This window comes from Carcharodon carcharias, chromosome 12 (assembly GCF_017639515.1).
Source record: "Carcharodon carcharias isolate sCarCar2 chromosome 12, sCarCar2.pri, whole genome shotgun sequence".
In the NCBI taxonomy this organism is placed as follows: Eukaryota; Metazoa; Chordata; class Chondrichthyes; order Lamniformes; family Lamnidae; genus Carcharodon; species Carcharodon carcharias.
The window spans coordinates 96,483,465-96,496,189 of NC_054478.1; the positions used below are offsets into that span (position 1 = coordinate 96,483,465).

General features: G+C 42.6%; 1 protein-coding gene across 1 annotated transcript in view; it reads left to right on the forward strand.

The window, feature by feature from the left end:
* The window catches only part of LOC121284884 (collagen alpha-1(III) chain-like), a 191,340-nt gene that overhangs the window by 92,882 nt on the left and 85,733 nt on the right, over window positions 1-12,725 (forward strand). Inside the window, exons 10-15 of the mRNA XM_041200743.1 lie at window positions 1,722-1,775; window positions 4,328-4,381; window positions 4,520-4,564; window positions 5,674-5,727; window positions 6,100-6,144; window positions 6,283-6,336. Of these exons, the coding sequence (XP_041056677.1) occupies window positions 1,722-1,775; window positions 4,328-4,381; window positions 4,520-4,564; window positions 5,674-5,727; window positions 6,100-6,144; window positions 6,283-6,336 (306 nt within the window). The remainder of the gene's footprint in view (window positions 1-1,721; window positions 1,776-4,327; window positions 4,382-4,519; window positions 4,565-5,673; window positions 5,728-6,099; window positions 6,145-6,282; window positions 6,337-12,725) is intronic.

Sequence of the window (12,725 nt, forward strand, 5' to 3'; positions counted from 1 at the left end):
CCCACTTAGTAGCACAGTAGACAATGGAGGATGCCTGATATTGAAGATGAGACTTTGGCATCTCAAAGGCAGTGCAGTTGTCACTTCTGAGAATTCTGCTAACCCTATTATGGATAGAAATGTTCAAGACATCAGTTGAGGCCCTATAGATTACTTCCTCATATTGGTCTACATGACACAGGCACAATCTGGTATTTATGTTTTTGAAAGGCTCTGCCAGCTTGATCAGTGAGTGATACAATGAGATACTCTTGGTAGTCCACACTGAAAGTGTCCTACTTCCCTCAGTGCTTTCTTCAAGTAATGTTCAATGTGGAGGAGTAATGATTTACCAATTGATGGGGTCAGAAACATTAATCAGGTTCCTTTCATCTTGTTGATGTTTACTCATGAGAAGACATGAGGTCAGTGTTGAGGACTTCCATAGCCAAAACCTGTATGTCTGCACCTTGCTAGTTCTATCCTGCTAATGGGGTAGGACATACTCTGGCATTTGGCTGATTGATATGATTCTGTGATTATGCAAGGTCGTTACTTAACTAACCTGTGAGACAATTCTCTCAACTTCAGCTCCCAGGTGTTAGGGAGGAGAACTTTGAAGAGTGACTGTGCTGAGATTGCTTTAGCCTTTTATCAATACAATGTTTAGATTACTGGTCGACCTTTTCAAATCTCAACTTCTTCTTGGACTTTGTAACTACAATTGTTTAATGATTTCCGAAGCCACTTTATTATCCATGAAGTGTCAATTATATAGTGTAGGCTAGATCTGGTAACCAGATTTGTTGAACTCAGTTTCACAACTTCCTATGTGAGATTTCAACTCATGACTTCTGGGTCCCTAGCCCAGTACCATAATTACAAGGCCACCATACAGAAACTGCCAAACATCACCAGCCACATGATCTTGGAGCCACTTCAATCTCAAAGAGGCCACTTTCCCCAGGAGCATAACAACTAATTAGTTCATATTGAGAGACGTGAACAAGTTTGAACCCTTGTTGGAAAGACTTGATGTCAGAAGCACATGGTACATAGAAATTTAAACAAATGCTATCAGGATCTGCCTTGTGCCCATGCTGTCTTTAGGGGGATGATGGCAAAGTAACCATATGAAGAGCTCACCAGGAAATATATGATTGCATTACCATCATTCACTTAAAGATAGTGTAGACATTAAACTGATCCCAGTGTAGTTCCATTAGCTGGATGTACGTGGCTTCAGATCATTTATTTGTCTTGCTAACTAGTGGGTATAAGTTGCGATGAGCTGTAGATGGATAAATGCACGCTCTACTACTTTGGTTGTAAGTAATGCCTTGTGGCTTTTGTCAATCTACGTCAAATGTTTTGTTATCAACTAGAGGATGGAGATCTATATTTTAGGATTGCAAAAGAACCTACACAGGGCAGCATGCAACTTTAAGTTCTATATATACATATCAAGCTGAATTTTGCGTCCGACAACTGTATAATTCTAGTGTTCCTGCGAAAGGCTTTGTGAAGGTATAGCTACCATAATGATCACTCCCCTGTCCAATAAAAGGGGTTTGTTTACCATGATACCAACCTCCATTCGCAAGATCCAGAAAAAGTTCCAGGAGCACAGAGTTCACCTTGCTCATATTACTGTGTATCGCTGACGGTGTTGTGATCCACAGCACTCTATTAATGCAGAAGTACCTTTACTTAAAGACTTAATGCCATTTACTTTCTCAAAGGGTTCTTCTGGTCAACCTGGTGTGCCTGGGATGCCTGGACTTAAAGGTCACAGAGTGAGTATCTGTTTTTGTCTACTTCAGTGCTTCCCAAATTATTTTCATTGTGTCCCCGTTTCAACACCTACAAATTATCTGACCCCAGATGGCAGCACAAACAAAACAACAATAAAGTAACATAGTAACATTCAATGAATAATTATTAAATATTACATTTGTAAATCAACAAATAATAATAATACATGATACAAACATGAAAACCTGTGTTTTTAAAGCACTTTGTAAAAATGTTATTATTTTATGAACTCATGTAGGTTACAGCCAAGTGCTCTATATTCCCTGTTACAGGATACTCAGTGAAGCCCCACTGCCCCCAGGCCCCACAGACCCATTGTAATCAGCCCTTCTCTCCCAACTATACACACACATGCCCCTCTTCCCAACACCCCTGCATCCCCAAACCGACATCACCCCCCCCACCCCTCACACACACATTGCCGACCCTCTTCTATGCTCACCCACCCCCCTCCCCACCGACGCCCTACTACCACTCACTTAGCGGTCGGTCTTCTCAACCCCCTTTCCCCATTCACTCATTCAGCAGGCCTTCTTCCCAAATCTCTACTCCCATTCAGTCAGCAGCCCTCTCCCCAACCTCCTGCTACCTCACTTACTCAACAGCCGCTCTTCCTATTACTCCTCTGCCCACTCACCCAGCATTCCCTCCCCGCCCCTGCTCCCTCACTCACCAGCATCTCTTCCTCTTCTCTCCTCTCCTGCTTTTGGTTTAGTTCTCAGTACCTGAGAAGCAGAGTTGTTATCCTGAGATAACGAGCCTGTACAACAGGCAGACAAGAGCAAAGTTTGAAGCCACTACTCACCTTCCTGGCTCACCAGCATGATATTCAGTTTTTCCCACACTCTGGACACAGTCAGGCTCTGCAGACCTACAGCTGCACCAAGTCAGCGCACAAATATCGAGGCCCACTCAACCTCGCCACTAGAAGTGCTTTTTGAAGTTAAAGAGCACTTTGGGCTTACCATCTGCCCCTTGCTTTTTGGCAGAATTGATCATCACGGCGCCAGGGCCGTCCCAACGCAATCCCCAGACCGAGTTGCTTCCTCCCCACAGTTGCCGTTATTGTTCTGAGGGTGTGTTACTGCAACCCAAAAGGGACCTCTATTGGGAATCATGACCCATAGTTTGGGAGCCCCTATGTTACTTTATGTTTAATTGCATTATTATCATAGAATAATGCAAATATTAAGGTAATATTAAGGTAACTTGAGTATTGCTGAAAAGAGACATATCTAAGCTTTTCATCTTGCACTCATCAGGACACTCGCAAGATTACCAATATGAGGGGGAAAACAATAGCTTATACTGCATGTGAAAAGAGTGCTGATTGATTGGCAAGTGGCGTTGCCATGGAGAATGCACCACTGATGGTGACCTACAGTTAACTGCCAAGTATTGTTTGAAATTTAAACCAGGCAGCTTGACCCCGAATGGTCAAGGCATTGCCCTGAGGAATGAGTCAGCGAATGGCTGTCACTTATTTTGTTTAGCTGAAACAGATGCAATGCATGGACATGTTCCTTCCATCTGCAAAAAACGGGGCCATGTGTATTAATATATATAGCTTGCAGTACACACACATGCTCCACATTGCAAGCCCAACTGACAATCTTAAATCAGTTGTCATCGTAATTTTTAACACATTGAGCATTATTTAGCAAATGTAGTCCAACCGCAGAATCACATCTGATGTTGGACACTATGTTTTGAGTTTTGCAAGCACAGTCCGGTTGGGTACAGTCTGCATCCTGCCCATTGTGAACAGTGGCTGGGACTGTTTGATACAATCCGCCAATCTTTGAGATGTACGGTCTACGTACCTAGCATCAAACTGGCACTGAAATTCATATACCACATTACTCATTTGTGTGATAAGCAGAACATCTTTTTGGCTTGACAGCAGCATCCTGTTAGTGGTAAATACCACTCATGTTGCTACTGCATAGTAGCAGCGTGAAACAGCTAGCTTTATTTGTTGCTCAAATTTTTGAGATACCTTGCCCCTCAAGGGTAATCTGAGGTAGGCTGGGCACTTTTAAGGGCCAGAAGTGATGGCCTTAGTCTCGTTCATGAGCTTGTGTGATATATAGCGCGAAATGATCTGATCAGGGTAGCCATTATTCTGCCATAGCCTTTGATGCACCCTATTTCAACATGAAGCTTGCATGGTGAGCAAATGGCTCGGGCCCTATTTACAAGGTTGCTGATAAGGCCAATCTTATAGTGTGTGGCACTATAAGAATCTCAACATGTATATTGACCAGTGGAAGTAGGCTTGCAGTAGACCATGGTAGAGAATCCCCAGCAGATTTCCCAACTAGTCAAGGAAGGTGGGTTCATTTGAATGCTCCATTTAATAGGTAAATTTGAGTGTAGGATGGAGCCCATTAAAACATGTAAGGAAATTGTTACATGCTGCTGCAGATTTAAATAATTAAATAATTATTAACCATATTTTTAAATATGTACTAATAATCATGAGATTAACATGATACATATTATTCTGCCTTATTATCTGTGTCTTTGATAGGGTTTCAATGGACGTGATGGGACTAATGGTGAACCTGGTACTCCAGGTGCAAAGGTAATTGTTTATTAGATAATTATTTTTTTAAATCAACAATTGTAATCTCATGGCTTTTTAAGCAAATGTAACTGCACATCAACTGAGCTGGATGTCACTGCCAGTATTCTTAATGTATTTTATATGATTCTAAAACAGGGTGAAGCTGGATCTACTGGGAGCAGTGGTTTGCCTGGACCAATGGTAAACAATTTTACAAAATGACTTAGTTGTAATGGGCAGACAGGGGCAGACAATTGGCACAAGTTTGGCCCTTCACAGCTGTTCCTAACTAAAGTCTCTCTCCAATGGCAGCTTTCCTCTGCCATGTCGCAGTTAGTAGGCCTTGTTCTGTATGCATGGGTAGATTGGAGAGGTCAAGTCCAGTGACTCTGTCCAAGGTGGAAATATATAATTTTGTTGTGCACCCTCAGAAATTTTTTTCCTCTGTTACAACTAGAAAATACCATTTATACCTAGAGGATGCCCATAGTTAAAATTGGAGTACTGCCAAATTATATTACATTTGGCAACCATTTACATGCAAGAGCTGCAGTCCTGCTTAAATAAATACTAAATTATTTGTCAACTTAGGCTGAAACAAAGACCACGTTAAAGAGCAAGCATCAAAATGCTATCTCCCACACAACGTCTATTTTTACATGGGTACATAGTGACAACAGTGCATTTCAAAAGCTGACCATGATTATGGAATGATTACATAATTAATTAAGGTACTTTGTGATTGCAAGAATGGTATCATATATTTGATTTCCCACAGTCCTATAATAAAATGTTAAACAATTGGACAAGCAACCAGGCCTAAGGCTTATTCCCTAATAATTCAGATGTTGATAATTGCTGATGTTACACATTGTAGAATTGGCTTTATTTCCCTAAGTTAGTTAAAGCTATTTGTTTTATATCTAGACTGATTATTCCAAAGCTTTGCAATTAACCACTACATTGAAACCATAGGGATAGTTCCCTCAATGGGTGGTACCAGGTGGAGGAGTGCTTGAGAGAAGCCCACTTTGAAAAGAGCGGGTGCTTGGATTTTCTACCAATTAATTTAAATAAAGAGAAAAGAATGCACAAAATCATCCAACCAGCTACTCTGTGTGAGAACGGTTCCTTGGTAAGGTGCCCAATTTGTTCCATTTGATCCACAAAGATTACCAGCTGACTGTGTTTGTAAATATCTACTTTGATTTTTGTGGATGCAAATGCCTGGTTTTGAACAACGAGCAATGTTTAAATGGATTCTCAATTTATATTGTGAAATAACTGTTTCTGTTTGTCATGTATACTAGGGTCCTCGTGGTTTGCCTGGTGAGAGAGGGCATAATGGTTCCCCTGGAACCGCAGTAAGTGCAATCATTAATACTCACTTGTTCTATTGAGTAGAATAGGTTTACCAAATGACATCAATATTTTGCTCCAGGCAGTATCAGTGACAATACTGTACATTAAAAATGGAAGCAATTCCCTGACCCATTATAATAATTATAGCAATGGTAAAGAGTTGGGATTGACCTGGGGTCTGGAAACTGGTAATAGGAGTTTAATGTTAATATTTAACATCTTGAGCAACCTCAATTTTCATTTTGATAATATTTGTGATTTGAATGCTTTGAATTTCTACCTGATTATTTCCTTTAATTGCATTTAAATTTGTTGTTATTCTTAAAGTTTTCCAAAAGAAACAGTCTCTGAACATGAAGCTATGTTTTTTTTAGGGTACCCGTGGTCATGATGGCCAGCCTGGCAAAGATGGTGCACCTGTAAGTAAAGTGCTGTTCTCTGCAATTTATTTTTTAATACACACATTTGGTAGGTTCTTCGTTTTCTGAAGACACATCCTCTTCATTTTGTTCAGATATAGATACATGCATATAAAACTTTCCTTTTGTTCCATTTAGGGTCCTTCTGGACTGCCTGGTACGCCTGGTTTTCCAGGGCGTGCAGGAACGAAGGTATGTTGATGTTTAAGAATTTTGCAGACTTGTAAAAGTAACACCTTCGAATAGAACCAAGTGATTACTTGGAATGCACTTAAGTTTTCAACTGATTTAGATTATTAATGTTGCACTTAGAATCTGTCTCTGTACAGAGGCACTGAATTGTGATTTTTCTTAATGGGGAAATAAAACTGAAGAAATATTCCAATTTAATAAGAAACAGCAATGTGAAGGTTGAACTAGGGATATTTGATTTGGTGTGGAATAGAACACGGACTCTTGAGTTATAAACGGAAAAGAAGGAACTTGTATTTATATGGCACTTCTGAAGAGCAATCAAATACTTTTGAGATATGATCACTGTAATAATGAAGGGAAATTAGCAGCCAACTTATTGTACAGCTTCTACAAACAGTAATGATATAAATGCCTAGATAATCTTTTTTAATCATGTTGGTCGGGGATAAATACTGGCCATTGCGCAGAGAAAATTCCCCTGCTCGTTTTTGATTAGTGCCAGTTAACCTTGGGGAGGGGACAGATAGCCAGACACTTTGACCCAGGACGCAGTCACACCCTTTACTTTAGGGACTGGTGCAGGTTCTGGTTAGTGGTCATGGGCAGAAGGGTGTGATTTGCAAGTCACGCAGGTAAGGGAACCCCGGGCACAATGCTGTTGGAGCCTCATCCTCCCCACTAAATGGCTGCCTATGTAGATGAGGGCAAAGTCTGCAGGGTGGATGAGAAAACTGACCACAGCACTGTGGTACAGAAAGCTATTCAAGTGGGGGAAGTGACAATTAGTGTGGTAGAGGGAAGGGACAGTAAAGTCAAGAGGATCGGTAGCTTATAACTCACAGTTGCAGATAATACTACCGATCCTCTTGACTTTACTGTCCTTTCCCACTACCACATTAATTGTCACTTCCCCCACTTGCATGGCCTCCTGTACCATTGTGCTGTGGCCAGTTTGCTCATCCACTCTGCAGACTTTGCCTCATTTATGCCTGTGACGGCTCTCTGCATGAGCAGAGTAGCTAGTTCCACTCCCTGGCCTTCTCTCCATGGACCTGTGTTTCTTTCTTTCTTCACAATTTTTCAATTCCTTTTTCAAAGACAAGATTGAATCTGCCTCCACCACAGTCTCAGGCAGTGCATTCAAAATTCTAACTGCCTGCTGTGTAAGAAGTTTTGTTTTAATGTAACCATTGCTTCTTTTGCCAATTGCCTTAAGTCTGTAATCCCTAGTTTTCAATCCTCCCACCAATGTAATCGGTGTCCAGAACCCTCCCAGCACAAATATAAATAAATGGATTTGATCTAATATCTTTTATAGAGGCATGGTTGCATGATGCCAAAGGTTCGTAATGAAATTGTGATTATGAAAAGACAGGGAGGGCTGGGCAGAGATGAGGGTTTGTGTGTACTTTGGATAGTAAAGGATGACTTAAGGATAGTAGTGATGAAGGACCCTGGCTTGAAAGAGCAGGAAGCAGAATCAGTATGGGTTGAGATGAGAAATAACAAGAGGCAGGAAACACTGTTGGCAGTAATTACAGGCCCCCTCAAATTGTAACTATTCTGTTGGGAACAGTATTAATTAAGAAACACGAAGAACTTGTAACAAAGGTAATTCAATAATTGTGAAGACTGCATAGAGATTGGACAAATCAGCAAATGTAGTTTGGAGTACAAGTTCATGGAAGGTATTCAAGACACTTTGCTACAATACATCATGGAACCAAACAGGGAAAAGGCCATCTTCAACCTTGAGTTCAAGTATGATGTTGGTTGGTCCAAAACTAGAGCATGACACTTAAAGCCAATTACACAGGCTTGAGTGGTGAGTTTCCTAAGGTAGATTGGAAAATTAGATTAAAAAGCATGATGATAGGTGCTCAGTTTGGGTTCCGCCAGGACTACTCGACTTCGGATCTTATTACAGCCTTTGTTCAAACATGAGAGTGACTACCTTTGATCTCAAGGAAGTACTTGACCCCAAGTGTGGCATTAAGGAGCCATTGCAAGATTGAAGTCAATGGAACTTGGGGGAAAAACCTCCACTGGTTGGAATCACACTGAGCGCAAAGGAAGATGGTTGTGATTGTTGGAAGCCAATCACCTAATTTCCAGGACATCATTGCAGCAGTTCCTTGGGGTAGTGTCTTCGGCAGAATCATCTTCAGCTGCTTTATCAATGACCTTAGCTACAACATGAGGTTAGAAGTGGGGATGCTTGCTAACAATTGTGCAATGTTTAGCACCACTCTCAACAACTCAGATGCTGAAGCAGTCCTTGCCCACATGTAGGAAGACCAGGACAACATTTAGGCTTTTTAAGTGACAAGTAATATTTGTGCCACACAAATGCCAGTCAATGACCATTCCTAACAAGAGAGAATCTAGCCATTTCCCCTTGATGTTCCAATGCATTACCATTGTGGAATGCCCCACCACCCCACTGTCAATAAACCCTGAGGGCTGCCATTGACCATAAATTTAACTGGGTCAGCCATGTAAAGACTGTGGCTACAAAAGCAGGTCAGAGGATGGGAATTCTGTGGCGAGTAACTCACTTCCTGACTCCCAAAGTTTTCCCACCATCTAAAAGGCACAAGTCAGGAGTGTGATGGAATAGACTCCACTTGACTGGAGCTGTGCAGCTCCAACAACACTCAATAAACTCTGCACCATCCAGGATGAAGCAGTCTGCTGGATTGACACCCAACCACTACCTTAAATGTGCAATTCCTCCAACACAGTGACAGCAGTATACGCCATCCATAAGGTGCACTACAGCAACTCACCAAGCTCCCTTTGACAGAACCTTCCAAATCCGTAACTTTTATGACCAAGAAGGACAAGAGCAGCAGACAAATGGGAACATGCTACCTGAAGTCCCCCTCCAATTCACCCACTATCCTAACTAGGTCAAAAGCCTGGAGCACCATTCCTAAGAGCATGGTTCTGTACCTATACTACATGGACTGCAGCAGTTCAAGCTCAGCATTGTATTCTCAACAGCAATTAGAGATTAGCAATAAATGCAATTCTCATATCCCAGGAACAAATAAAGGAAAAAAATGATGATTTTCATAAGGCATTAAATAAGGTGCCACACAAAACGTTGCTGAACACTATAAGGACTCATGGAGTTGGGGTAATGCAAAGCATGGACAGGCTATAGAACAGAAAACAGGGAGTCTCAGTAAGAGGTTGACAGTCTGTAACTAGTGGCATGCTGGAAGAATCAGCTCATGGCCCTCGGCTATTTACAATCTTAGCTAATGATGTCGTTGAAAGGACCAAGTGTAATGTATTCACTTTTGCTGATGATACAAGGCTAGTTGGGAAAGTGTGCTTTAAGGGGGACACAAGACTGCAAAGGGGCATGTTCAGGATAAATGAATGGCCACCAAGGTGGCAGATGGAGTATAATGTGGGGAATTATGAGGTCATTAATATTGGTAGGAAGAATAGAAAAATAGAATGTTTTTAAATTGGTGAGAAACTATTTAATGTTGATGTTCAGAGATATTTGGGTGTATGGGTGTCTATACATGAAATATCGGGAGCTGTTGGCCACAATGGGTGGCATCACTGCCTCTGAGCCTAGAAGCTCCGGGTTCAAGTCCCACCCTAGGACTTGATGGCTACAGAAAGGGCATTCATAATGCGGCCAAACAGGTTGATTATCTACCTGCAAATTCTTCCAACATGCGGGCCAACAACAGGTGGCAAGAGCGGGAGAGATTCCTGGACAGCCATGTGATGGAAAGAAAGTTGGAACCTCTACCATCACTATCCATAGCTCCTGACTAAAACATGCATATAAAAGCACATGTTGCCACAGCAACTTGGACTTCCTGAGTGATTTGTAACACACCACCACATGAAATGCAATGTTAATAAACAGGTATAGCAAGTAATTGGGAAGGTAAATGGTATGTTGGCATTGAAAACAGGAAGGTTGGAGTACAAGGGCAGGGAAGTCTTGCTGTAATTTACAAGGTCTTTGTAAGACCACATCTGAATTACCAGTTTTGGGACTGAGTATCCGTTATGGAGGCTGAAAACAGGGGTCGGGTGTCTTGGGGTTAGAAATCCACCTCCAGGGAGAAGCTCATTGAAGTTCAGGTTTTGACATGTAGAAGGTATGGAGATAGGTTTTCTGTCCACTGGGAGCCAGTGAGTCCAGGAATGAAGGTCAGTCAGATGAAGTATAAGACTCATTTAGGCATCCCACAGCAGCCTTCTTTCAGTTGGCTTGTTGTCCTGAGGTTGTTGTTTGTGCCAAAGTTTTCCACTGCACTGGAGGGAAGCGAGATATTACGGGGGAATGAAGCCCGGGAACGTGGGTCAGGGTGGCCCCTCCCTTCATCCGTGTCAGCTTAGATCTAATGCCAAAGGTCATCAGAGAGAGGCAGGGGGGAGAGGTCCTCTTCCTGGAGGGTGACAGGAGGAGGCCACCTTAATGACTGAGCAACAGGAACACTTCTCAATGTCACCTCCCACCACCTCCTCTTCCTGCTCCTCCCTTGATGAGCTGTCTCCTTCCAGGGTCTCATTGCCCTCAAGATTCACACAACTTTGCAGGGCAATGTTATGGAGAGCACAGCAGACCATCTCAATGACCAAGTCCCTTGCAGGAGATAATGGAGGAGAACACCTAATAGGTTCAGAAACCAGAATCACATCTTCAAAATCCTAATGGCCTGCTCATTGTATGGGCAAGTGGTTGTTCTTTTTTATTCATTCATGGGATGAGAGCATCGCTGGCTAGGCCAGTATTTATTGCCCATTCCTAATTGGCCTTGAGAGGGTGGTGGTGAGCTGCCTTCTTGAACTGTTGCAGTCCTTGTGGGGCAGGTACACCCACAGTGCTGTTAGGGAAGGAGCTCCAGGCTTTTGACCCAGCAACAGTGAAGGAACGGCGATATATTTCCAAGTCAGGGTGGTGAGTGGCTTGGAGGGGAACTTCCAGCTGGTGGTGTTCCCATGTGTCTGTTGCCCTTGTCCTTCTAGACGGTAGTGGTTGTGGATTTGGAAGATGCTGTTTAAGGGCCCTTGATGAGTTCCTGCACTGCATCTTGTAAATGGTACACACTGCTGCCACTGTGCGTCAGTGGTAGAGGGAGTGAATATCTGTGGAATGAGTGCCAATCAAGTGGGCTGCTTTGTCCTGTATGTTGTCAAGCTTTTTGACCATTTTTGGAGCTGCACTCATCCTAGCAGGTGGAGAGTTTTCCATCACACTCATGATTTGTGCCTTGCAGATGGCAGACAGGCTTTGCGGAGTCAGGAGGTCAGTTACTCGCCACAGGATTCCTCTTCTCTGACTTGCTCTTAAAGCCACAATATTTATATGGCTAGTCCAGTTCAGTTTCTGTTCAATGGTAATTCCCAGGATGCTGATAGTAGGGGATTCATCGATGGTAATGCCATTGAATGTCAAGGCGCAATGGTTAGATTCTCTCTTTTTGGAGATGGTCTGTGCTTGGCCTTTGTGTGGCATGAATATTGCTTGCCACTTGTGAGCCCAAGCCCGGATATTATCCAGGTCTTCTGCATTTGGACATGAACAGCTTCAGTAACTGAAGAGTCGCAGATGGTGCTAAATGTTGTGCAATCATCAGCGAATATCCTGTTGGCCAGGGGCTGCAGCTGAATTGTTGACACAGGCAAAAGCAACTTTTGACCTGAAGTAACCTGAGTAACTTTTGAAACCTGACTCCAGTCACTGGGTCCGAACTGGCTAGAACCGGTTTCAAAGTAGCTGAGTGTCTTGAAGACAAAGGAAATGTATGGGTCCTTATTTAGAAACAGAGATATGAGGTGATCCTGCAAGTCTTGGAACAGAGCCAATGGAGAAGGTGCCATAGATCAGGCAAGCAGGCCTAAACCAACGGGAAGAGAGACAGCACAGCTTGAAGAGATATGATTCAGTATAATACCAAGAGGATTTTGGGGGTGGGGCAGCGAGACTCCAGAGACCAACAATCGCAGAAGGAGAAGAACCTACGTCAGCAACTTAGACGCAAGAGAGAGAGAATGGAATGCCTGGCCAGCGTCAGCTCTCTTTTCCGAATATTAGCTTTTATATTCTGTGACCACTCAGGGAGTGTCAGAGAAACCTAGTGGGTGTGCATTTAGATCCTAGTTTTGGGTATAAAACTGTATAACCTGCTGTAAACTGCATGTCTATATTTAACCGGACATATAAGCTATATGTAGATGATCTAACGACGTGAATAAAGCGAATTTAGAGTTAAGAGAGAATTGACTCTTCTCCTCTGTGAACTAAGCCAATAACCGTTACCGGTGATCTCTGGCAACAATGCCCACTTCTGACCTTATGATGGAAAGGATGTCATTGATGAAGTAGCTGAAGATGGTTGGGCCTA